The sequence below is a fragment of the Polyodon spathula genome, chromosome 4 (genome assembly GCF_017654505.1).
Source record: "Polyodon spathula isolate WHYD16114869_AA chromosome 4, ASM1765450v1, whole genome shotgun sequence".
NCBI classification, from domain to species: domain Eukaryota; kingdom Metazoa; phylum Chordata; class Actinopteri; order Acipenseriformes; family Polyodontidae; genus Polyodon; species Polyodon spathula.
This window is the reverse complement of record NC_054537.1, coordinates 63327708-63355674: the sequence shown is the minus strand read 5'-3', so window position 1 is coordinate 63355674 and position 27967 is coordinate 63327708. Positions and strand designations below refer to the sequence as shown.

At 36.6% G+C, this 27967-nt stretch overlaps 1 protein-coding gene across 2 annotated transcripts; it reads left to right on the top strand.

Moving 5' to 3' along the window:
• Positions 1 to 26060, top strand: LOC121314720 (COX assembly mitochondrial protein homolog). 2 transcript variants are annotated; one of them, XM_041248297.1, is made up of 4 exons: positions 1 to 95; positions 2882 to 2974; positions 24658 to 24748; positions 25786 to 26060. In XM_041248297.1, exons 1-4 carry the CDS (start codon positions 77 to 79, stop codon positions 25883 to 25885), a joined length of 303 nt encoding a protein of 100 aa, XP_041104231.1. In that variant the 5' UTR covers positions 1 to 76; the 3' UTR covers positions 25886 to 26060. The 2 variants fall into 2 exon arrangements, 1 of the variants encoding a protein (XP_041104231.1); XR_005950141.1 differs by lacking the exons at positions 1 to 95; positions 24658 to 24748; positions 25786 to 26060 and adding an exon at positions 13514 to 13830 and having other exon boundaries at positions 2890 to 2974.
• Positions 26061 to 27967: the final 1907 nt, after the last annotated feature.

Here is a 27967-nt window from a genome sequence, read left to right as displayed (position 1 = left end):
AGCTAGGCAGACATGCTGAAGCTGAAAACGCTTCGTATTGTTTTGTAATTGTGATTGTTAAAGTCAGTGTTTATCTATGGAGTCTGCAAAACGAGGTACAGTAAATAGTGGCTATGATACATTTCAAGTCCGTGTTTTTGGCAGACTGTGTTTACAGACCTTACTGTACGTTGTATGTATCAATTATAATTTATTCCAGTCGTTGCCGAAAGCTATTCTGTAGTCCAGACTATTCAAATCCATGAGCATCTTCTACAGTGTCATTCAACCTAGTGCATTAAATGACATATTATTAGGCATTTTCGTTTTTTGTTTAGTTAACGCTGGTTAAATGAAGACCTTAATTAAAAAAACAAAAACAAAACAAAACAAACAAACAAACAAAAATACTGGACTAGGGATTCTAAGAGCATTTACTGTAGTGAACATATCCTTTCATAGCCAACATATATTTAAGCACTGCAAATTTTGGACTAGCTGTGACCTGAGCTGAATATGAAAGGCACAATTTATGTTATAAATACAGCAAGAAACCAGCAGCATGTTTGCTAGTTTTGTAATTTTCTAATAAATGTTTTTCTTTAAGAACAAAGGGCCTTTATTTTGAAAAGCTGCATTTTGTAAGGTATGTCATTTTTTATTCTTTCTTTCAAACTTAAAATCAGCTTTTTTCTTATCCAAATTATATTGCAGTGTTCATGCTCCACTTCCATTTAACCTTCAGCTGTGCAAGCCCTACCTGCAGGTACTGTACATTTATATAGACAGAAAATAAGTGGGGCTTGCTGAGTTGAAAGGTCACATGATTTGAATGGAATACAGTATGTTACAGCTCTATACTCCAAACAAGCTTAAAAAAAAAAAAAGTTTAAAGCCAGTTAAAAGCAGATATAATGAAAACACAATCACTTAATACTGGAGCAACAGAAAGATTGCAAACAGACTGAATATGCAGACTGAAATCATCCTTTGTTTAAAAACTTTGAATGCAAATTCATGTGAACTGGACGGGTGTAATTTGTAAAGCAATAACATACATTAATATTACTTTGTATTTTAGAGCATTAGCAGTTGCAAAAAAAAAAAAAAACATTTAGTATCTAAAGCAGTCTTGCAGACAGGATAAAAAAAACAAAAACATTTAGTATCTAAAGCAGTCTTGCAGACAGGAGAAAAAAAAAACAACAACAAAAAAGAAACGCAGGTGCTCAGTAGTTTCAATTTAACATTGTGGATTGTGGCCTGTTTTCTGTTGACTTACAGTCCCTTTAATGACCCCAGGCTGAAGTTGAATATCATAGATGCTCAGGTGCATACCATATATTCCATAGACTTATTCCTTTTCAATGTCAATGTAGAATGTCCTTGAATTTCTGCACCTTTGGATACAATTATTGTCTTTTCACCCTTGTGGTAATAAAATGTTGAAAGCGAAAAAATGGACATTTGAGGCACCCGAAGATAATTTCAAAATAATTCAAACAATTTAATTCACCACTAGACCATAATAATCACAAGTCTTAAAAGAGAGGTTAGTAAAGAATGTTGCTCTAGTTAGTAAAAATAAATAAATAAATAAGTAGCAGGCCTCAGTATTTTGGGCATTATTTTTGCTTCTGCTAAAGTTAATAAACAATGGTATTAACCTCTCTCATTCTTGCGGATATTACCATTAAGGTAAAATTTGAAGACTTATCTGTCTGAAAGATATTTTACCTGTGGATCCTGTTTTGTCAGGTAGAAATTTCTTTGAAGTCGTTGTAAAGGCAGTTTGTATGTAATGCCTCTAACTTGGAGATTATAAAGCATTTCACATGTTTATTACACATGTTTATAAATATAATTGCATTGTGTTGTCCTGTATTGACTGTTGACATATAACCCTTTGTTGTAAACTCGAGGTTGTTGTATTCTGCATGTACATGATGAAAATTAAACAGTGTAAATGTACATTCATTTTAGAAACCTCAGACCTTTTATCTACAAATCGGGAAACTAAATTCCAGGGTGTAGATGACGACAGGAATATTGAGATAAATTATCTAAAAGTAAAACAAAGAAATGTGAGATACATACACTGCTGTGAAAAAGTCTTAGATGCATTTTTTCTACTGTGATGCATTGAGTTGACAACAGAACTGGCAGAAGGCACAGGTGTCCCTCCATCAGCAGTCCAAAGCACCTTTTACCATTGTTTTATAGTCCAATTTCTGTGTTCTTATGTATATTTTAGCCTTTCAGTTTTGTGCCCCTTTCTTAACAGAGGTATTCTTACTGCAACACATCATTTAAGTCCTGATTTCAAGACTGACCTTAGTACTGTTAATTTGATGGACAACAACACCTGTGCCTTCTGCCAGTTCTGTTGTCAATTCAACGCTTGCCTTCTTTCTATTCCTTAAGAATATTATCTTTAAGTATTGCTAACCCTTGCTAGACAGCTTTTTGGGGCTTCCAGTCCTGGTTTTGTCAATTACAGATGATGTTTTTCTGTACTTGCTGATTGTGCTTCAGATACCACACCTTGAAAATCGAGTGATGCGAAATATTTCACTCAATGTTTTTCCTTCTTTATGCAGGTCAAGTTGTTATAATAGTAGAAAACAGTAGTAGAGGCTTTGAGTAAATTGTTGATGCTCATAGTGCATCAGAGTAGAAAAATGCAACATGTCTATGACTTTTGCACAGCCATGTATACAATTTAAGCCTAATTGTACTGTCTGTACAGTAGCACCTCTTACCTTTCCAGCTCAGTCAACTACCAGTCAGCTATGCCCTGAAATCAGGACTCATTTGCTAAAGTGTGGATAGCACACACACACACACACACACACATGTTGTATAGTAGGCGCTTTTTAACCTGCTAAATTATATTCTTTAGAGGAACCTGTTCTTCGGAACGTAGAGAAAGATGTGCTGATTCCCAAATTAATGAGGGAGAAGGCAAAGAAATGCTGCTCAGAAAAAGTACACGGTAAGATTTAATGCCAACATAAATCGCATAGCTTTTATAGGAAATACAGAATTCTAATTGTTTTTATGTATGTCTAAATGTTTTATTGATGTCACACATTGGCCTAAATGTAATTTTGATTTCACTCCAAAACAAATTATACTATATAGTGAAAATCTCATTCTTTTCACAATAAATATCAAAAGCCTCTACACAAGTTATCCCCAACAGTGTGGGTTTGCAGGCACTTAAGCAATTCCTTGGTAAACGGACAGTAAAAGAACCTGCAACCAATATTCTTCTGACACTTGCAGAACTTTCTTTTAACTGTTTTTCCTTTAATGTTGATTTTTATAAACAAGTAAGAGGTGTCAGCATGGAACTGAAATGGGGCCCTCATTTTATAGGATGGATAGAAAATAAAGTTTTTCAAGAGTACAGAGGAAATACACCATCTTATATGTTACACACATTGATTACATGGTCGGCATCTCAATTAACACTCACGATTTCAATGATTTCATTAATTTTATTGACCAGTTCCATCCAGCTCTGGGGTATACATGGAACAGCTCTAAAAATATATCGTTTTTAGACATCACCATCACTGCTTCTAATTCTACCATCAACACCTACATTTTCTACAAAGAAACAGACTCTCATTTATACGTGAGATATTCTTCACATCCTAAAGCTTGGCTTGACTCCATTCCATACTCCCAATTATTAAAACTGAGACACATTTGCAGTGAGGATAGTCATTTTTTAAACAAAACAAATAAAATGTGTGCATTTTTCAGAAACTGGTTTTCCAGACACAACCAGAGAAGCTCAGTTACGTGTATCTATGGTAAACAGAAATGATGATTTGTACAAAAGCAAAACACAGAATACTAATAATCATATCCCCCCTAGTTATTACCTGTCATACTGTGACCCCAAAAAATGCATCATGTCCATAGTAACATGCAACCTAGTTGTGACAATCTCATTTCTATGCAACAGGTTGTGCTGTGCTACTAAATGTAAAGGTAAATACATCCACAACAACACAGTAATCAAAGGGGCAAAATCTTCATTAACTATTCATGAGACTTTTACTTGCACCACTAAAGGAATAGTGTAGTGAAGTGTAACAAACTACATCAGAGAAATGAAACAGCGTTTAGCTGATCGCTTCGTGGAACATAAACGAGGTATAAGAATTAACACCTCTGCATATCCTGTTGCCAGAAATTTTAACACAAATAACCACACTGCAGAAGACATTGCACTGTGTGGGATAAATCACTGCTATGGGACAAATGCATCCAGGAAGCAAAAAGAATGTGAATTAATTTTCAAATTAGGCACCCTGGGACTTCTTGGAATGAACATTCTGTTCTGAAGTCATCATGACATTGTCCTCCAGAACTTTTCTTTTGAAAGAGAATTTGTTTATAACAACAGCTTGTTTAAAGCACTGCTTTATCCAGCTGAAGAAGGATTTTTAGTCCGAAACATCTTGATATAATAGATTATCAACTATTCACAGTTTTGTATACTTACATTATCTTTTTCTTTTTGATAATGTAGGTATACAAAACTTTATGTATATATTTGATGTACATACAGTGGTTTGCAGAAATATTCACCCCCCTGCAAAGTTTTCACATTTTGTTGGCACCTGAGCGTACTCAACGACGCTTTCAAATTAGACTTTACATGTAGAATCTACACAAACTACCCCACATTGATAAAGTTAAAAATTGCATATAGAATATAAATAAAAATTGCATATAGAATATAAATAAGTAAGATTTACAGAGAAAAACAGATTAATCTTAGTTGCATAATGTTGTGTGAAATTTAATTACTTTAAATTTAAAAGGAAGTTGATGTGGAAGTAAATAAGACAATTACTTCACAGAGTAATTTTAAAAGGTCCTTTATTATTTCACACACACACACACACACACACACAGTTACATACACAGATGCTATACTGCGAATAACGATATCCCTAATGGACCACAACCCAACAAGGTTACATACAAAGATTATATTAATCACAGATCAATACAATCCATGAGACGCAACTGAACTAATTCTTACCCTTCCAAGAGGATCGGGAGAGCCCTTCGACCCTGGTAAGAGAAAGCAGATGTCTCCAAGAAATTACCGAGCAGGACTGTGCGCTAATCCTCACGGCTGACTCTCATCAGAGCAGGGGAGAACCCCGTCCTTTATAACTTACCAAGTTAGGCTTTTGCGTGCGAGAGAGTAATTGGCCAGATCACTCCCTCGAGGCTCGGCCCTCTGAATAAACCATTCCTTTCCCTAGAACATTCTAACCAAAACAAGTTATATAAACGTGACAAAAACAAGTTCTATAAGATACAGGGTTATTATAAGGCAAGGGCAAAGATGAACTCGAACGCATTTCTAGAACTTTCTAGAACACACCTTTTTTATTACACATAAGTATTCAACCCCTTTGCTACTGCAGCCCTAAATCAGTTCAGGTGTAAATTATTTGTTTGAAAGGTCACAAAATTAGTGAAATGGTTTCAGCCTGTGGGTACTCAAAGTGGTTTAACTTGTAGATAATTTCCTTCAGGTATATAAAGCTGCAACTCACATAGTGATCCAAAAAAGCAACCATGAAGACCAAGGAGCTTTCAAAACAAGTCAGGGATAAAGTGGTAGAGAGGCACAGAGCAGAAGAAGGGTACAAGAAAATTTCAAAGGCACTGATTTATCCTTCTCAGCGCAGTGAAGTCCATCATTAAGAAGTGTAAGATGCATCATACCACCCAGACACTACCCAGATGAGGTTCCCCTCCCAAACTGAGCAGCCAGGAAACTGGTTTAGGAAGTCACTCTGAAGCCAACAATGCACTTGAAGAGAAATCTGCAAAGTTCTGTGTCTGAGATGGGAGTCAGTGTTCACACATCAACAAGAAGCTGGTCCCTACACAATGCTGGCCTGTATGGACGGGTGGCATGAAAGAAGCCATCTTAAAGCACGTATGGAGTTTGCGAAAAAGCATGTAGATGATACTACAGACATGTGGAAAAAGGTTTTGTGGTCAGACAAGACAAAAATTTAACTTTTCGGTCTAAATTCCAAACGTTACATCTGGCGCAGGCACAACACTACACATCACCCAGTCAACACCATCCCAACTGTCAAGCGTGGTGGTGGCAGCATCATGTTATCGGGATGATTCTCTTCAGCAGGGACTGGGAAGCTTGTCAGGATAGATGGGAGAATGGATGGTGCAAAGTACAGGTGAAACCTTGAGGAAAACCTGTTTGAGTCAGCCAAGACTCTGAAACTGGGGAGGAAATTCACATTTCAACAGGACAATGACCCGAAGCACAAAGCCAAACTGGAGTGGTTGAGCAAGAGAATTCATGTTCTTGAGTGGTCCAGTCAAAATCCTTACTTGAATTCAATCGAAAATTTATGGTGAGACTTGAAGATTGCAGTCCGTCTGATCCCCAACAAACTTATCAGAACTGGAGCAATTTTACCGTCAAGAATGGGCAAAAATGTCACCATCCTACTGTGCAAAGCTAGTAGAGACCTATCCAAAAAGACTCATAGCAGTAATTGCTGCAAACGGTGCTTCTACCAAGTACTGACTTAAGGGGCTGAATACTTATGCAACCAGTAAATTTCATTTTATACATTTTCTTTGCAAGTTTTGCTGACATTTAACCTCCTCCTCATATAAGTGTTCAGTTTAACCACTACAGCTTTGAATAAAAAAAAGTTTGCTTTGAAAAACTGCATAAATTATTTGTAATTCAACAAAATGTGGCATTATTGGTAGAGGGTGAATACTTCTGCAAACCACTGTGTGTGTGTGTGTGTGTGTTTATATATATATATATATATATATATATATATATATATATATATATATATATATATATAGTGTGTGTGTAATATATGTATGTATGTACCATAAATTTCGGTCTTGTAATTTATGACATCACAGAAACCCTAGATGGAATTATTTTCCTGTAGCTCACTGAAATCTATCTGTCTATCTATGTAATATAGAGTAAGCTGTCAAGCGATTAAAAAATAAATAAATAAATAATTGCAGTATCCTGAGACTCGATCTCAGTTAATCTTGTTTTTAATCGCATATTTAATTGATGAAATTACTGCATCGATCTGCATCAATTACTGCGGCTTCAGGCATTAAATCCACTTGTCGGTAACAATAGTCTTCCCTCGGGTCAATAATCTTCCACTATATACACACACACACACACACACACACACACACACACAGTGCTACGTACGGGTGTGCAGATTCATTGATTCACACGGTGAACTGTGATATTGCGGTGTCAACTTTATGTTCTGTTCATTTCAGAAATAAACAAAACAACATTTAACTTGAACTGCTATTTGGCATCCTTTGTTTTGTAGATAATTCACTGGGGTGAAGTAAGGCCTACACAATGTATTCTTTAATCCTGGGCTATTTTTTTTTTACTTTAATGTGTTACATAGTATAACATGTTACATAAATCCTGGGGTATCACATGATTTACTGTGTTCATAGTATAAATGTTAGTGTATCGGTGCCCCCCCCCCCCCCCCCCGCCCCCTCTTCTATGCTGTCTCTCTCTGCGTTCTGAGCAGTATAATGCCGTTTATTACTTTTTTTAAGACAAACTAATATTTAAATTGAGAGAAATATCTTAACATAAAATCCTGTGGTCATCCCAGCACTAGTTATAATGCGGTTGTCGGGTCCATAATTAGGAGACTGCGTTATTTATGTTTTACCTTGTAACGAATACTGCTATTTTTGTTCCCCGAAATGATTTATAATGCCAAAGAGCCAAATTAATTTTGTAGTGTATGGTGGAAAATTAAGGAAGGAGTCACACACAATTTGCAGCTACTCAAATCCATGGTTTATTGGGACGATTATTCCCGGCCCTTATTAGCCGCCTGGGCCACACCAAAAGCAACAAACAGACTGTCATTCTCACGCAGCTTGTCTCATTTGGCTCTGCCCACGCTGATGTGGGCACCCCCATATGCTTTCATGTCCCTGCCTCCCTGTTGGCATTCCTGCAGAAACCAAGCGAATAAAGCAGTCTAATTCATTGTCTTTAGCACAGTGCATTTTTTTCCTAGAACAGCTATCCAAATCCAAATCACAGCGCCTTTGCAGCTTCACTACAAAGATTGGCCCATCGCCAAACTCTTAAAAGCTCTTTTCGATAAAGGGATTAATATTCCAGTTGACGGAGACAGAATCACTCTCTTTTAATTTCCCCTACGAAGCAATGTCTGCTGAGCCCGTACTTCCTCCTCGACTGCAATGCAGATCTTTTCAGCCGCATCTTCAGCAGACCAGAGAGCCAATGCCTGCAGAGTATGCGTATCTGCAGCTCACTGTTCCTTCCTCTGTCCAAAAGCACCATCAACATCATTCAGACCAGGCTCACAATCTTCCCCACCACACTTCAGTTCTGGATCATTAGTTCCAAATCCCATCCACTCATCATTTCCACCAAATTGATCCTCAATTCGTGATAAACACGGTCACAATATCAGCTTTGCTACTTATAAGCAGGTTTGCAATAACTTCAACTCCTCAGTTTGCTATCGTCCATCATGCAAATTCTTACACATCTGCAGCTTTTGCGGCAACGCCCAAGTCTATCTGTCCAGTACGTCCCAAATGACATTCAAAGATGCTCCTAGTTTCCACTCCAATCAGAATTCGAGTTCTATCACAAGTACTTCAGCTTCACTTAGACAAAGCATTCACCTCATATCTCATCAATGTGCTCTCACACGGATTCTCCACAGGACTTTCCAAAATCCCTTCATCATCTTTTACCTGCAAAAATCTGCACTTTGCTCTGCTAGAACCTAACATAGTCAGTTCTCTCATACAAAGAGAAATCAACAAATGTTTTCTGAGCGGTCCATTTCCAGCCCCTCCATTTCCCACTTTTCGCATCAACCTTATAGACATCCCCACCCGCAAATACTCTGTCAAAGAGCTTCAGTATCAACCTCTCAGCCCCTTGAGGAAAGCTCACAAGCAGCATAAACTCTCCAATTCCTCATGATCAGTTTTCACTACACTATATCAAAATATCAGACGCCATCAAACTCATAAAAATCATGTCAAGGTTTATGGCTAGCCAAAGCAGACATATTGGACACATTCAAGGTCATACCCATTCACCCCAAATTACGGCACGTGTTCGGAATTAGCTCTCTGTTGGATCCTCCTCATTCCTTCCTTGTCCCCTTTCTGCTCCATTTAATGGATGACTTCCTTCTTCCAATCCTCCAGCATAAGCAATCAACCATTTAAAAAACCTTTTCTCTTCCCTCGGTGTCCCATTCTCCAAAGACAAAACCATCTGTCCGTCCATTCTCTGGAATTCCGGGACATAATGCTCGATACAACAAAGTTTGAAGCCAACCTTCCACCTGCCAAACTACAACGCATTCGCTGCCTCATCACGGCATTCCAACTCTCTTCTTCCATTAAGAAATAAGACCTACTATCTCTGCTCGGCTATTTCAACTTCGCCTTACACATCATCACCCAGGGCAGGACTTTCATCTCTCATCTCCTCACACTCTCTACTACAGCCAAGACTTTAAATTCTCACATCAACATATCATCTGAAGCTCGAAGACATAAAAATGTGGACTACATTACTCTCACTGGAAACGGTCTCTCCCTGTTTTACGACGACTTCATCTCAGCATCCCACAATCTCTCTCTGTTTACAGACGCTTCTATAATAGGGTCCGGCGGCTTTCTAGCCTCCCAGTGGGTCGTCAGCAAATGGCCCCCGGAAATTCAGAATCTACCCCGTCATCTCGAATCTACAGCTCTTCTTGAAATATATCCTTTGGTTGCACCCACCCACCTCTGGGGGCACCACTGGTCAGGAAAGTCAATTCTCTTCTATTCCGATAATAAATCCACATAATCAACAAAGGACGCTCCTCCTCCCCCCTTATTATGCAGCTACTTCAAGGCTACTCTGGATTTCAGTCTCCAGTAATTTCATAATACAAGATCGCCATTTCCCTGGTAGGCATAATAACGCAGCTGAGATTCTCTCTCGCCTACAGACACCTTGCTTCCACCGACTGGTCCCTTCAGCGTCCCCATCCCCACTGGAAACTCCATCTCACCATCTGCTCCTGTTCAACTGACCTCAAACATTTCCAATCTGCAATCCGCCCGACGCTACATCACAGCTGCTCTAGGCCCATCTACCAGATCATCATATACCACCTCTTGGACAACATTCTCAACGTTTTGCACACACGATCACATCCAACCTATCCCCTTCAATCAAGAGACTCTCTTCCTCTCATATATGCCGGCGATCATATATCGCTGGCATTCAATATTCATATCTTTTAAATTCAGTCCCCTCCCCAACTCTCCTTTCAATACCCTTAGCCTGCCTAACACTTCGAGGAATTCTCAAAACCTCCCCCGCCCCCATTGTCTCCAAACATCTACCTATCTCAGCTGACATATTGCTCTCATTAATTAAGACCCTTCGGAAAGGCTGTTTTTCCCCCTTCAAGGACCTTGTTATGGAAGTGCTGTGCCTGTCTGCTTTCTTCAGCTTCTTAAGATGTGCAAAATTTACAGTCCCATCAATTTCCAGCTTTCCCACATCTGTCATTCGACTTTCTTCAGTTTCTGGACTCGCACTTCCTCATTTGGCTCCAGACCTCCAAAACAGATCAACTCCATCAAGGCCATTCCATCCAGCTATCAAAAGTCAACTCTCCAATATGCACCTACTCCTCCATGGCAAGGTACATATCTCATAAACAACCCTTCCTTCATCTGGAAGGACAACCCGAGGGAATAGTAAAGCCCCCCCACCCCCCCAAGGCCCACCTCCCGACCACTCAGAGAGGAGAGACAACACACCTCACCCAACCTCTACGTGTCACTGCCATTACTGACAGGATCATGGCCTCCAGCCTCCTCCCGCAGGATCATGCCTGCATCAGATAGCTAGCACAGACCTCGCCCTGTTACAGTGTTATACATTAACTAAATACTGGCATCGATTCAGGGGGATTTCTGATTGTTGACAACGGATGTTGAAGCTCTGAGTTGCTGTTGTAACGTCAGCATTCTAGTCTATTTTAACTCTGAAATGTTACTTATGGCACTGAGTACTGTTGAAAAGTATTTAAAATAAAGAACTACTGCATGTATTACATTATTCTTCCCATCTTCCCATCTACATATGGCTTTAATGTAGTTTGATAGTTGCTCCCTAAATTTTCATAATATATATATATAATATATAGGGATATTTTATGATATATCATATATATTGATACCTATTATATATATATATATATTATATATTATATACACACACAATTTTAATAACATGTTTTTGTAATGCTCTACAATCCAGTACATACCAATTTGAACACAAATTATAGTATAACAGTATAAGAAGCGCCAAACAAGTGTCTTCTCAGTTAAATAAGTATATATTGAAAAATTTCTAAGTGGTTTTTCTATTTTTGCTGTCAAGAAAATACAGTTTTACCACTGTTTTCACACATACTGAAACGGCAACTTGTGTGGCCACACTAAAAGTTGTTATACCCACCCTGTATGACATGTGATGAAAGACTGCCTTGTAAATGATATACATGCAAACCTTTCTTGAAATAAATACTATTGGCTTTGGGTTTTAATGTTTCCTTTCAATTTGCTGGAGCAACTAGTAAAAATTACAAGGAAACATTTTTTGGTATGCTGCATAAATTAAATGAACTCCTGCACCTGTAACTAGTTATAAAGCTTAACTTGATAGAAGCTAAAGCTGCTGTGAGATCATGCATTCTCAGAGTCATCTCAGCCCAGCATATGATCAGCAGAAACAGGGCTGGTGGTGGCTGAATCTAGCATTGCGACTCCCTTTGAGAAGTGCAGCACAGCTTAAATGACGAGACAAATTAAATCACTTTCATTATGAAAACAGGGAGTCTATTATAGTCATCAACAGCAATGCAATAATAAACTCAATTATCTGAGATCATTTAACTTCGATCTTTGGAATTGATCTGATTTGTTTGCATTAATTACTTTCTTTTGTACGTAGACACTTGGTGCTCAAAGCTTTGGGTGTGGAGGACTAATAAGGACCCAAGTTTAGTCAGAATAGTTTTAAGCCTTAACCTCCAGTCACTGCCAGCTGAGGCTTCACAGAAAGAGGCCAAATGTTCACTATTCATGATGCAGAAAAAGGGCCTCCAGACAATGAATGTTCTACCATCTTTGCAGGGAGGGATCATCTGTCTGTAATGTAATTAGTTTTAAACCAGCTTTGCGGGGCTTTTGCTAATGGATAAGGTGCATGCTAATAACTTTGCTGTACAAAAAAAAAGTTGAGCATTAAGGGTTAGTATTGGATGAGACATTATCTTAGAAACGGAAGTGCTTGAGGCACTAGAAAGCCCCTTTCAATATATAGCAACTTGAAATGCGTCTCATATTTAGAATGTCAGTAGCCCTTAGAATGCTTCTGTACAGATAGCCAGGTAGTTCTTCTGTAGAATTCATGCAAAATAAGTACCACAGCTTTAGTATTTCTGTGTTGCTGGGGGCCAATTATCAAATTCCTGAGTGATTAAGTGCATGTTCCTTCTAAAGTAGAAGAGATATCACTTTCAAATTGCTTAGTTGTGCTCATAATTTAACTGACTTTCTGTATGCAGCTCTGCTACTGTTTACCCACTCTGTCTGATTTAATGACAACACAAAAAAGCTTCAGGATAAAGTATTGAAAATGGCCCCATCTTTGAAGGGCTGAAACCCCTTGTGGGACACAAGTTAAATTTGGTTGACACGGAATGACCCTTTTGCAGTTCGATTATCCCAGCACCCCCTGATCCAGTTTCAACACTTCACATAGCAATGAATATTCATGTTTTTTTTTTTCCCCAGTTATGTTTACTTGGGAAACAATTACTTGAACATGAACTTAAGGTGCAGTATGCAAGCATAAGTGTTACTTAATGGTAATCCTATAACGTAATGGAAATCACGTAAATTAAAAACACCTGTGTAACATATTTTACAGACTTTTGAAAATAATTCCCTTAGTCGTGACAATAGAGACTGACCTTAGATTTCTAACTGTCTTGTTCTCCACACTGCAAATTTTTTTTTTTTTCTCTGTTAATACAGTAAAGGGTATATAAATGTGCTGAACATGAATGGAAGTTTACTAGCTAAATGGGTAGGCCTACTTGTCTGTCATTTAGCCATTCACCTTAAATCTAAATCTGTATTGATTCTATAAGTGGGATGATATGCGTTGTTAGAAAATGGGCTTTTTATTTCCTGGCATCTTATTGGCTAATACCCTTGACAAGGGGTGGGGGGTATATTTAACTATCAATAGATGACCAGGAAATAAATTAGCAGCATGTGCCTTTTCACCTGGACAGATATCCTTGAGCCACCTAAATAAAACCATAAAACTTGTTTCTGTCTTTTTTGTTTGTAACAGTTGCCCATTTTCTAAGCGCAATAAGACCCTTAGTGATGCCAGAAAAAGATGATGCAGAATTCCAGGGTCTTCGCAAATGAGGTTCCTAAATACTTCAAGCATAACAACATGGCCAGCTTTGTGTGGCAGCTCAGTAGGTATGGATTCCACAGGGTTGTCCACATTGAGGAGGTGGCTTAGTGAAGCCACAAAAAGATGGTACATAATTAATTATGCTCCTGGGCCCACAAATGTTTTGTTTTGTGGTCATAAAAATGTATAAACTAATTTCTTCAATATATTTTCTTCATGTTTGTCTTTATTATCATACAATAAAAAATAACTAGTTACCAAATAATTTTTGTACCTCCCTGCTTGTCTTTTACTTGTTCTTTTACACAATAGGTGTTATTTTCCTGTTTATAATATGTCTCGTTATACTGAACAAGAATACATGTGCTTGATCCTATCTGTCCTTTACTTCTCTCATGTCATTGCTGGTGTAAAATTGAAAGCCAGTGAGTGGTTGATGATGTAATTACTGTTTATTCTCTTGTCATGCTGCCTTTGGTCAATTCTCTCATTATCAGTGTTGGATATTGTCTTTATCCAATATGGTCAGTGCACAGCAGTCAGAGTCTGAAATGTGTGTACTGTATTTCCCTTGTAACAGAGGGGTTATATTGATGCATTTTGTAAGGATAAGTGGTATCACTGTATAACACTTTACAAAGTAAACCATAACACCTCTTAAGTTACTGATTTCCGGCACTGTGCAGCATAATGCATTTGTGGGGATTGCTAGACAGAAAAATGTTTTGAGACTGATGGCTGGAATTCTGCTACTGTATAATGTATTGATATCAACTCTGCTGTCACTCAGTCCAAACATGTTGCTCTGTGTTTTTCAAGCAAAAGATTGTATTAAGGAATATTCTAACTGTATTGTAACTAGTTGTACATCTTGGGAACACAAAATAATGTAATCACAAATGAGTGTAAACTCCACAAGCATGTCCAAGAGTCAGACTCAAGGCAGTAAACCTCTCTTGGTTCTGCTCAGGCTTTATAAACTGTTATGCTTCACTCTTGTGGTTTGTGATGGGCACAGTATCCCCTTGAGTGAATTACTTCCTTCTGTCCGACTCACAGGTATTCTACATTGTTTGATTCCAACAGAAACTGAACTGTGCCTGAAAGTGCCACACACAATCTACTGATCCATTAACAGGGCGTGTAAACCTGCAGCAAATGGCATTTATATTGACTCATCAGAACATATATAGGGCCTCATTTACGAAAGGGCTGTAGCTTGCGCATTAATTTGTAAGTCTAACATGCACCATAAATCTAAATTCACTGTCCTATTTACTGACAGAGAATGCATTAATTTACATGCACACTATTTGGCTAATTTACATAGTGTATGGTGAGTGATAATTTAATGTGCAAGACTTACTCGTGACCACAAAGATATAAAAAGCCCCAGCAGCCCAGGCATATCTTTTGGTAAGTGGCTTATTGTGAAAGGTGGAGGTGGTTTACATTGACCGAAATTGAGCGATCAACAGATTTGTAACAATGTTATGAACTACAAAATACAATCTAATAAACTCTGACGTTAGTTCATGTTTAATATAACCTGTTATTTAGAGGTCATTTTCATTGCTCTGTATGAAAACTTTCATGTAAGTAATGCCTCCATGATGCCAGATAGATTTCAGTCCAGAAAATTAGGTTTAAATTATGTGCCTATCAGTGGTTAAAGCCAGGTTTCCAAACAAACTAATTAGCACTCACTTTAAGGTGCACACTACAATTATCCCCCTTTAGTAAATACAGTGTGAATAAAGCTAATCTCATTATTCAGAGCGGGGTGCCTCATTTAAATACATTATAATGCATTACCAATCAAATCACTTATTCATACCGATTACTATAGTGCGGCACAAGAAAATCAGCGTGCGCCATAATATGACCAGTGTTTTGTGCGATGGTGAATAAAATTGCAATAGTAAATACAGAAATCATGACCATGCACACTATTTGCAATAATGGTGTACTGTAATGGTTAGTGCCCTTTTGTAAATGAGGCCCTATACAAAGCCTATAGAAAGTCTACACCCCCTTTCAAAATTTTCACCGTTTGTTGCTGGAATTAAAATGCATTAAAAGTTTTTTTTTTTCATTTATCTACACATCCTACCCCAAAACTTCCAAGTGAAAAAAATATTCTAGACATTTGTAGAAAATAAATTAAAAATAAAAACTGAAATAGCTTAGTTGGATAAGTGTCCACCCCCTCTTGTAATAGCAATCCTAAATTAGCTCAGGAGTAACCAATCGTCTTCAAAATCACACATCAAGTGTTAAATTGTAGTGATTCACATGATTTCAGGATAAATTCAGCAGTTCCTGTAGGATCCCTCTGCTGGGTAGTGCATTTCAAAGCAAAGATTCAACCATGAGCACCAAGGCACTTTCAAAAGAACTCTGGGACAAAGTTGTTGAAAGGTATAGATCAGAGGATGGGTATAAAAAAAATATCAAAGGCCTTGAATATCCCTTGGAGCATGGTCAAGACGATTATTAAGAAGTGGAAGGTGTATGACACCACCAAGACACTGTCTAGATCAGGCCGTCCCTCCAAACTGGATGACAGAGCAAGAAGGAGACTGATCAGAGAGGCTACCAATAGGCCAATGGCAACTTTGCAAGATATATAGGCTTTCATGGCCAAGACTGGTGAAAGTGTGCATGTGACAACAATATCCCAAGCACTCCACAAATCTGGCCTGTATGGTAGAATGGCAAGAAGGAAGCTATTACTCAAGAAAGCCCACCTTGATTCCCGTTTCAAGTATACAAAAAAAAGCACTCGAGATTCAGTAGCCATGTGGCAAAAAGTTTTGTGGTCTGACAAAACTAAAATGGAACTTTTTGGCCTAAATGCAAAGCGTTGTTTGGCGCAAACCCAACACAGCACATCACCCAAAGAACACCATCCCTACTCTGAAGCATGGTGGTGGCAGCATCATGTTATGGGGATGTTTCTCATCGGCAGGGACTGGGGTATTTGTCAGGATAGAAGGGAAAATGAATGGAGCAAAGTACAGAGAAGTCCTTGAGGAAAACCTGCTGCCCTCTGCAAGAAAGCTGGAACTGGGATGGAAGTTCACCTTTCAGCATGACAACGACCCAAAGTTCACTGCACTGGAGTGGCTAAGGAACCAAAGGGTAGATGTCCTTGAGTGGCCCAGTCAGAGCCCCGACCTAAATCCAATTGGAAATTTGTGGCATGAATTGAAGATTGCTGTTAATCAACACTCCCTAAGGAACTTGACAGAGCTTGAACAGTTTTAACAGTAAAGAAGAGTTTTCAAATATTGCCAAATCTAGGTGTGCAAGGTTGGTAGAGACCTATCCCAACAGACTCACAGCTGTAATTGCTGCCAAAGGTCTTTCCACCAAGTATTAACTCAGGTGGGGGGAGATTTATCTAATTATGATCTTTCAGTTTTGTGTTTTTAATATATAATTTTTTTCTCAATAAAAACTTTTTTCATCTTAACAGTGTGTAGTATGGTGTGTAGGTAAGTGGGAAAAATCCTCATTTAAATGCATGAAATGTGAAAAAAGTTCAAGGGGGTGTAGACTTTCTATAGGCACTATTTGTGGTAGTTGAGGAAATAAACAGTAAATTCAGGGACAGATGCGCCATAATTGCAAGTCTGATAATGGTTTATTGAAAAAAAGAACAGACACAAATCTGAAAGTGGTACTAAGGGCTTGAATTATGTTTTTAACTTTTCAGGGCAAGTTTGTAACATCTGGGAAAGATTAGATAGGTGTTGAAATTGACAGTTTGAGATAGCACATAGCAAATGGTTATAGCTAATGAATGAATTCCATAGGTCATACCTTTTATGTACTCCCTGTCTCAAGGCTCCTGGTTGTAGCCAGTTCATTAATTGAATACATTGCTGCTAATCTAACCATGGAACAAGTTGTAACCAGCAATAAAAGTGGGAGTTAGTAAAGCAATGTAATTGCTATGAGTGTACTTTTTTTTTTTTTTAATGGGGTGAAGTGACATTTGTAATTGGCTGTGGAACTTTCTGAAACTGAATTGCTCCTGCCCAGTATTTTATTTTTTAAAGAGCAATGAAAGTTAACTGTACACACTTAAACAATATTCTTAGAAATTTCAAAAGGAATAAAAGCTACTGTAGGTATTGTGTTTTTTTTTTTTTTAATATAAATTCATTCATATAATGGGAGGTTCTATTTTAAGTTCAAGAAAACCTTTTTTTGATTATTTGTCTCATCTCTGGACAGCAGCTCAAGTCAGATTAATCATTTTTGTTGTGTTGTTTCAATTCTAATAACATCTTTAGTAATCTGTGTGGAATGCCAGTTGCGGCATACTGAAGATGCAGATATTTGATTATTTGTTAATTTAAAAGTAAGATCAGGACTATTGATTTCTACTTGACTGGTGAGCTGATTTAGTTTGAATATCTGCTCGATCTTAATCAGGTGAGAATTAATTGACTTGGATGTGTTAGATATTCAGTGATGTCAAGTGAACAAGATCAATCTAGAGAGACTGTCATAGCACTGGTGTTATAAATATCAAAGAGCTTATGCACAGCAGCGTGTAATAATCTCTCTTGTTCAGCCCTAGTACATATATGCCTTATTAAACAAAATCTCTCTCTCTCTCTCTCTCTCTCTCTCTCTCTCTCTCTCTCTCTCTCTCTCTCTCTCTCTCTCTCTCTCTCTATCTGATTCCCTTTGCATACTCACATTTTTTATTAAACCTTTGTCAGGGGGGAAAAAAAAACAGCACAAGAAGGGGAAAAAAATGTAGTCACAAGTGTAAACATTTGTAAATTAGAGACACACAGCTCCCCCTGTAGGCCATCCTAGAATTGGGACCATTTCAAATTTCATTTTCTCAATGACTGACATTTTTTCAGCACCATTGCTAGTGATTTTTCAAAATAACAGAGTAGCGTTGCAGCAGGTCAGCGTTTAAAGGTGTTATATCCACACGTCAAGCTGCAAAAGCAATGGTTTGCAATTAAAAGTTATATACCCCCCACCTCCGAAAAGAAAATGTCCTGTTGAAGTCTTGTATGTGCACGGCATTCAAATTTGTGTTTTGCTTTAAGGAATGTCCCCAACAAAAGAGGGTTTTTCCAGAAGGGATGTGAAATGAGTAGGGTAGTAGAAAATGAAACTTTTAGCAATGCATGCCTATTGTATCTTGCCACTTGCTCACAGCAGCACCTCTCAGAGAATCTCACCAATATTGAGGTATGATCACTTTATTTCATAAATGATTTACTTATCCTATTTAGAACACCTACTTGCTTCAGCCTTCCAAACATTGTATTGCTTTACAAAAAAAAGAAAGAAAACAAACTCTTTAATGCTTTTATTCCCCCTAAAAGTGTGTCTTGGTTGATTATTGGAACCAGATCTGTATTTTTGCTGTTGCCTTGCTGTTGAACCTCTAATGATTCATTTCGCTAATAATATTCTAAAATGCTGCCACCTGAAAACCTTTTTCTGCTATCTTGTCTTTTAAACAAACCAGGGAGGTGTAATAAATACATTACTAATGAAAACTGCAGCCAAACCTCATTGGGCTATACGTGAGAATTGCATGAAAGACCCGCTAATTACACCTTTGACAAAGAGAGACCAGTCGCTTTTGTTTTATATAACGGTATTTTTTTAAATAGTGTGCACATTGATATTTTAATCAGATAATGGATGCCCCTTAGCTGTAAGGTCATGGTTCTTTTTGCGATTTTTCATTACCACATCAGTGTTTTCACTAAAAAGTGGAGAATACATCTTTATTAGTAATGAATTGTGCAGAAATAAAAAGGGGCTGACATCAGTACAAATCGGCATGTGGTGTGTTTTTTTGGTTTGTTGTTTTTTGTTAAGTGTCCAGGCCTCTTGACTGCTGATTACAATTTGTTAATGAGCGTTTTTTCTTTTTTTTTTTTTTCTATCTCTCTTGCGGCTATTGTAGGCCTGGAGCCTACCATCTGATGGATAAAGGTGTGCTGTTAATGGAGAGCTGAAGAAATAAGTAATTAAAGCAGCAGGGAGCATGTACACACTGTGGCCTGCCGCCCTCTCACTCCCCCCTCTGTCTTTCACAAGCATTGATTATTATGTCGCTATATAGCTGGAGGCAGTTTTGTCACATTCTAATGATGCCTTTCATTTGAGGGTTTGTTTGTACCACCAGTCTAGGAGAGTGATGCCAGTAAGGGCTCCCTTTTGTGCCTCCAGCCTCCCGAACACTGGTTCAGTCACCAATCAGGGCTGGCAGGGAACCGAGTGGCGCTGGACCTCCTGCAGCGCACAGGGCTGCTTGATTTGATTTTTTTTAACAGCTTGAGGGATTGATTATTGCAGACGGTTCCTCAATACTCAGGTGTCTCTATTCCCGCTCTTTCTCTCAGGACCAAAAAGGAAAAAAAAATGATTAGCTCATTATGTGTTGTTTTTAGATTTTAACTCTTTAGTCTTTTTATTACAAATCATGCTTTTTAATAGTTAAGGTGTTTGTGTGTGTGTGTGTGATATTACTGTCAAGGCTCAGCAGGTTTTTGTATTTGAAGCATACTGTCCAATGGGTTGCAATAAATTACAAGAAAATGACTAATGGGTTCTGTGATATCATGGCTTATTATTTTGAATACCATTATTTTTTTTGTTTGTTTTTATTTTTTTTAAATGCATTGATTTGCACTATAAAACAATGCATCATGCATTAATAAATGATTAAGGAAATGTAGAGAGAAAAACAAGCTGTAAGAATGAATAGGGACGACCTTTTAAAACCAATAAAAACAAGCAGTTTGATGTAACAATTAGAATGTGTTGCTTCCTATTTTTCTTGTTTCTTGCAAAACTGAGATACTGTCAAACACTATCTAGTGGCCAGAGTTTGGGTTCAGCCTTCTCTAAACCACCTCGTTTTGTATTTAAGGGGAGGCAACAATGTATAAGAAATTACCCACATTTTAATTTACAAATTTTAGTTTACCCACTTTTTCAAATATAATACATATTCACTTGTTCTAAAACCCTTACCTAACTTAAATAGAAAATGTTAGGCATGTGTTCAGTGCAGTGCAACACAAGTAACTAATGTCTTTACCCATCCTGCCCACAGGCAAAAAGTTTAAAGTATAACTTTTATCACTTGTACAACATGTACCGCAACTACATCATGAAAGGTCATGTGGACTTGCTTACATAGGAAAAAACATCACAACAGCTAAAACAGAATTATCGAACATAGTTACTATTTTTTTTTTCAATGTGTAATTGTGAAATGTGTAATCAGTAATGATATTAGGTTACATTTATGTGATGTGACTTGACTAAGTGAAAATGGTATCATTCCAATTGTGATGGAACGTATCAATTAGTTTCTTTATTTCAATAACTTCTGGTCAATCTGATGAAGACTAGCAGTTTCAAAGTCATTGTCTTATCTTGTTGAACTGGTTAAATACATTTCTGGACTGTCTGAGAGTGCAGCTGATCTTTAGTTTGTGAACTTTATTGGAGCTGTGAAGATTTTATCAGCAACTTTATTTTACAGCTGGCAAGCTCTTACTTTTTTTTAATGGAGAAAATTTCCTGATAATGCTGCAACACTTTTTAATTGTATTGCAAAGTTGTATGGTTCTTTTTTTTTTTTTTTTTTTTTTTAAAGGGCAGTTAATTAAAGATTATACAAGTGCTTTAAAAGTATAGGCCCCAACATCTGACATCTTATATTCATTCTAAGACAAACTGTTTATTTATAAATTACATTTTGAAATAAAAAATGTTTGGGATGTTTTATTGTAAAATGTGATATGTGAACTGTACAATATGTTTGCATATCATTTTGTAGAATTTGTATGAGGTTGCCACATCATACTTTTCTATATATATTTAGCGAGCAATAACTCAAATAAAAAGAGTACAATGCGAAAATAAAACCTTTTATTGTAACGGTTAATTATAAAGAGGATTATTATAAAGGACATGAGAGGTTGTTTCATTTCATTATAGAAACAATTTGCTTAAAAAGAAAAACTTGATATCATAATGAAAGCGGATATTTAGCATATGCATGGTGTTATTGTGAAGCCCTTGCCCCTGATGATTAAAAAGAGATTTTACTGGATTAGCACAATTGCTTTTCATTTGAGTGAATCATATTTTTTTCATTTCAGCTAATCACATTCTAAGTCAGGAAAGAAGACTTTTACAAAACCTTGACTGTCGAAGCAAAATCATTTCTTGCAGATGAGAGGGCAATAAGCTGGCCATTTCACAGGGTCAGAAAAGACTGCTCTCTCATAACAGCAATGCTGTTTAAATATCTGCTTTAGCTAGATTTACATGCATACTGACATCAGATTGCCAGTTATACTTTGTCCAGGTGTTGTTTTTAGAAATTACTCAATAAGGTGTATAATTCCAGCTCTTTAGAATTTAAAACTAAACATTTTTTTTAAATCCTGTTTTTTTTTTAGCTTACAGTAGCACACTTTGTTGGCCTCAGAGAAATTATACTGTAATACATCCCAGAACACCTACTAAATAAGTGAAGATACCGAAGCAGATCTACTGAGATGCGACATTTCGTTTTGGACACTACGCTGCGATTTATTTATTTATTTATTTATTTATTTATTTATTTTAAAGTATTTGTAAAATTATATGACATTTGTAAAAGTTGTAAAATTGGTGTAGACAATCTCAAGAGCAGAAGATTGGTGAATGCCTGGGGTCCCCCATTACCAACACCATAAGAGTTCATATTGGTCGCCCCTGTGTATTCACGTTCAGTAATCTATTCTGTCAGTGAGAACGAGTTTGTGGTCCACAATTTTAATTCATATACGGTATGCCCCAAGACATTTCCCTAAAATCTTGGTGAGTACTGGTGCCAGAAGTATGATGAGAAACCTTATTTTCTTATTCAAGCATGACAATGAAATGAATCCACTGGAGTTTTTAATTGGGTTAGCTGCAAACTGTGCTTTCTGAAATTGGTTTGTGGAATTAGCAACGTCTTCTCTGCAAACAAATGAAAGTGTTTTATTGATGTATTTCCAAAATGTGGAACAGAGGCACCTAATTAAAACCTTATTGCTAAACAAGTGACAAAGACCTTGCTAACAACTAATTGAAGGATGAGGGCCTGTGACTGCTTCCTTAATGGGGCTCATATTTCTATTGTGCTATTTTTTTTATTTTTTTTTGGATATGTTTTACCTGTGCTTATTAAACATCGCTTCTATACTTTTTGTATGTAGGCTGCCATTTCAGTCTCTGTTAGCAATCACAGCTTGTGAAACATGAGTATGTAGTGATTATGTCAGAAGACTGGTTTCAGAGTTACTGTGTAAGGTGGTATGACACATACCTGTCCTAATATTAAGTTGAGGGCAGCTATTGAAATACACATTTCCCTGACTGTCTTAGTGAGTAGGGTGCCATTGGTAATTATTTAATTGGAGTGTCAGTAATTCAAATATAATTACCTGAACCAATACAATTTCTTTTTCAACTCTTTAGTTCATAAGAAGTACTCACTTATTTGTATAATCTTACCTGTCTGCTTAAAAAAATCAATACAATGTTAAGTTTAGGGTTTATTATGCGCAAGTGTGGAATGTGTCATGAGTGGATGTTTACTGATGAATTCAGGGAAATATTTCTAATTAGTATTGAATTTGACATGCTGACTCATCATTACTGTACAGTATTTTTTTCCCCTTGAGAGGAATGAATTCTATTTACTTTTTTCATTCATTTGACAGAAAGATTTGTACTTCAGGACCACAGAAAACCAGCACTGTAGAAAATGGGTCCATGACCAGTAAAAGTATAGTAAAATAAAATGTGAAAAATTAAAAAAAGATTGCATCAACAGTAGTGTCTACCATGTAGTTGAAATATGGTATAGTCAACAACAACAAAAATTGCAGGAGCATGTGCATTGTGGTTTCATGTTTTTGACAAGTTTCTTGAAGTGTTATTTTACTAGGCAACAGTGTCTGGCTTATTTTCTTAAAATAAATACAAAAAATAAATAAAAGATGAAAATAAAGATAAAAGAAATATATATAGTAAACCATACAAAACACTTAGTGGTTGAAAATGTAGTAATACTGAAAGAAACTTAAAGTTGTAAAATTATTTGACAAACCTTTTTAGAAGTCCTTTTTTGAAGATACTAACAGAAAGTTGTTTTTTTTTAAATTCATTGTACATCATTTTCATCCTGTGGCATGAACTACATTAAATGACTGTTGATGTCATAATGTACTAAATACAACACCATTTGTAGTTTGTCCTCTATAGCTAAAATTGATGGCATCTAATTTTGAGTTGAGACTCAAATACCCCCAAGAATACTGTTTTCAAATGTGCGCTAATGTTTATGTACGATAAGTTGTGATTCCTTGTTGTTTTAAACAAATACAAATGATTATTTATTGATTTATTCAGAATGTGGCACTTCAGTTCAACCAGCTAAGCTTAACCACATGCTGAAAACTTGCAAACCAGACAAGAATTCAAGAAAAGGTTGCAGGTTGCAGCAGCACTGTGTTTTCACTAATTTGTGGAAGGTTTTTCTTTTTTTTTTTTTTTAATTGAAGCCATACGGGCCCCACCATAAAGCTTTTAGAAAATGTTTCCTTTTGATTATTTCAAAACATGGTTGCTGTAAATAATATAGGCCATAGATTGCATGTTAATGTAATTTCAAGATCATAGATGTTTTGTCTTGACAAACTAAATAAATGTGAAGGTTTGTTTTTATTTTAATGTACTTTAACTGTATTCTTAATTTCTATTAAGCAATATACAGTTGCTAGTGGTGTTCCAGTGTGGGTAGACACGTTATAAATAAGAACACTCGAAACAGGGTTTGCCTGGCTTACTTACTGCTCCTCTGTTGCTATGGGCAAGAGGAAACTTGGAGATAAGAACTTGTTAGTGCCACTTTTGGATTTGTTTTTGCTCTTGTGGTTGTGGTTGGAAAGGTTGTAGTTAAAAAGTGTGAATATGCAGGGCATGGATGTACTAATGAAAGTTTTTATTTTGTTTTGCAATTTCAGCTTTTAACAAATGCTGCAAAGACAGTGGCTTTCTCATGGTCCTCAAATGTCGAAAGCAAAATACTGCTCTAATGGAGTGCTTAACTGTTTAGTAATTAATTTATAAATACTCAGTATGCTACTACTACTGTTGTTACTGTTACTAGCTCTGTCAGTTTCCTCTCATTCCATGAGTTTGTTGTTTGACTGAACTTTAATACTATTTTAGTAAAAATCCTGTTGTTGCCCCCTCTCTTCCCACCCTGAATGTATGTCTTAATTCACAAACCAAGATATGGATTCTGTCAAAATCTGCAATTTAACCTTTACTTGAAGGAAGCTCTGTTATTGTAAATGCACATGTACCATCTCTCAGATAAAGATTGTGTTTTGTATTTGTTCTTATTAGGACTGAAGTCATTGTATTTTGTATCCTGCTCTTAATTGTACTGTAACGCTATGTATTTTTTGTATACAAACAAAAGTAAGTTTCCCTGGGTAAGGTTGTTTGCTAAGAAAGAAAAAAAGAAATTAATTAGTTAATAATAATAATAATAATAATAATAATAATAATAATAATAATAATAATAATAATAATAATAACTGAGGTGTTTCAGATGAAAAAAAAAAAAACATTGCTCCATAAACCATGACAAAACTTAAAGCTTCGGATGCCATTCCAAAAGATATAAATATTTTTTTTAAATGGCAGGTCACTCTCATTCCCAATCTTCTGCCTTATGAAATTATTTTTCATAATGGAACGGCAGGTATGTGAGAAACAAAACCCAGTTTAAAATATATGCTAGTCGTATATGCTAGTCTGTCCACCCTTCTTCATATTAGCGCCCAGTTTTACTGGCAAAAGGTTAATAAACGCCCACATCTCGGTGTGTGTTGGCCCTAATGTTAAAAAATATACACACGTGTGCTATTTTCAAGCAAACAGCGCTTACTCTCAAACCGCCCAGGTAAAGAGAAGATTGAAAGGATAAGTCCCCGGGCGCTATTTTGAGCAAACGCGGTACAACTCACATTAAAGTTAAACCTTTTTTGTTTAGAAAATGGTACAGCACTTTGCAAAATGCTTGTTGTAGGTCGCACATTAACAGATTAAAAAAAAAAAAGTGTATTTAATTTTTCTTTCAGCTATAAGGATCCAGCTTTTTATGAAGAATGCAAACAGGAGTATTTGAAAGAAAAACAAGAGTTTATAAGAACTGGTATTCCTACGAAGAACCGAAACTAAAGAAACTAAAGTGGAGGATTGTGGTTTGGAAGTTGATACCCATCAGTATGAGAGAGGCACAATCACAGAAATTGTGGATGTATTTTATGTAGAATATTTGGGAAGTGCTGTCTGTAGAATCATGTGGTGGCTGCTTAAACTTTTATTTTACTCTTTGACAGTTAAATCAATTATAAACCAAACGATCTGTTTCTATATCATATTGATATTTTTCAAAAAAAAAAAAATCTAAATTAGAACGTTTAAAAGGTAAAAGTTTCAGCAGTTAAATATTTTTTTTCCTAATTAAGGAGCTTAATGACAAATTGAAAAAGTAAATTAAAAAATGATTGTTAATGTGACTCGCTTAATAAAACTACTGTGTTTTTTTTTTTAAGCGTTTATGGAAATATTATTGAAATTCTGTTAACATGAATACAGTAATATTATGCAGAATTCCCAAATTTGAGGATCACATTGATATTTATATTTTTTAATGATGAATTTGTCCTTTTTATTTTTACTGTATTCTGTGTACTTTTCATTTTTAAGCACATTCTTCCCCATAAAAACTCAAAAGATTGTTCTAACATATGTTTCTCAAAGTTAATTGTTTATTGTAAGAACTAGCTGCTGAGTCAAAATGCAAACACGTACTGAAAGGAAACATTAACAAATTCATATTCATTTTGTTAGCTGTTAGTTGCTCAAGTACTTCAGCTGACAGTTTTGAATGAATGTTTCCTCTAATCTGCAAGATGCTAAGATACTCTGGACAGCATATGGTTAGGCACAGTGTGTATGCAGTTGTGTTCACTTTGGCTGTACTGCACCGGCAAAGAGAGAACTCGTCACCAAAGAGAAAAGGACAAACATTTACAACGGTGTTTGCAGCCTTTAATTACAATCTTCAATGTTTATTTATGCAAATGTTCTGATTGATCGACACCTTTTCCACCCTGTCTCAGGTGCAATCTGCCTGTGAGAGCATTTGAGGGCACATTACAGATAGTTATGAAATTGGAGACAACAGCATTAATTGTGCTTAAAGATGTTAACGACATATTACACACATTCTGACTAGCTTAATTTAACACTCACTCGACTTCAGAAGACAGATACGGCACTGCATCCTTGATCTACTATCTTGAAGACCCCTTGGCTTTGTTGTAAAACTGCTAACATTTTCTTCTACTTGCATTGTTTACTTGTGGTTTATCACCCACAGGGTGTAGATAGAATATACAGCATGGTTTCTTGCAACTTCTGTACATGACAGTTAGTTTTTTACACTCTTCAAACAGTTCAGGAAAATTATGCTTTTCAGCTCAGACTGTGCGCTTCTATTGAAAAGCTGGAGGTGACAAGTGTGCAGGAAGTTCCCAGAAGCTGGGGGCAAAAAGTCTACAAGACACCCGCTTTTTATATTCTGTAGAATACAGTGCCATAAACATTTATAATGTATTTATTATAGACCCTGATATTAATGAGATACAGCCATCTGAAATGGTATTGTCTCAGATTTAAATAACATTACAGTAAGATTGGCTATACTGTTTAATTAGTCATATTTAACCTGTTAAATATGTCACATTATTTTCCAACGTATAGACAGCACAGTCATGGTTCAGGGCTTGAATTCAAGGTAACCCCCTGGCCATTAGGACTAAAACCTCAGATTTGATATAAGTCTTACTCGGTACCACACTGGAAGGAGATATCCAGAAAAAAACTCATAAAAAACAGTGCTTCCCCAACATGTCTACTATACTGGATAAAAATTTGATACTGATTGAATAAAGGGATCAAATTCTACATTAGTTTTTACAAAGCTAGGCCCAAGGGTCCCCAAACCTCTCCAAAAATAAATATTGTGTAAGTCTTTATAGCCAGTCATACACTAGTTTCTTGAGCAAGTTCTAAAAAGGAGGTTACCTTCTGGCACCTCACATTCTATACATTGCCACATGAATTAGATTTTGTAATCCTCTTTTACTTATTTGTCCAATATTTCATTGAAAAGGTGGCCTTATTGGAGAGCTTTGGGGTGCCCGAAATGTATCCATAATGAGTATGCATGACAAATACTCTCAGTTCATATGC

Excerpts from the sequence above, each read along its gene's own strand:
- LOC121314720 (XM_041248297.1), top strand. Across the intron at positions 2,975-24,657 it reads CTGCTCAGAAAAAGTACACG|CTTTTAACAAATGCTGCAAA; the intron begins GTAAGATTTAAT and ends TTGCAATTTCAG. Across the intron at positions 24,749-25,785 it reads ATGGAGTGCTTAACTGTTTA|CTATAAGGATCCAGCTTTTT; the intron begins GTAATTAATTTA and ends TTTTTCTTTCAG.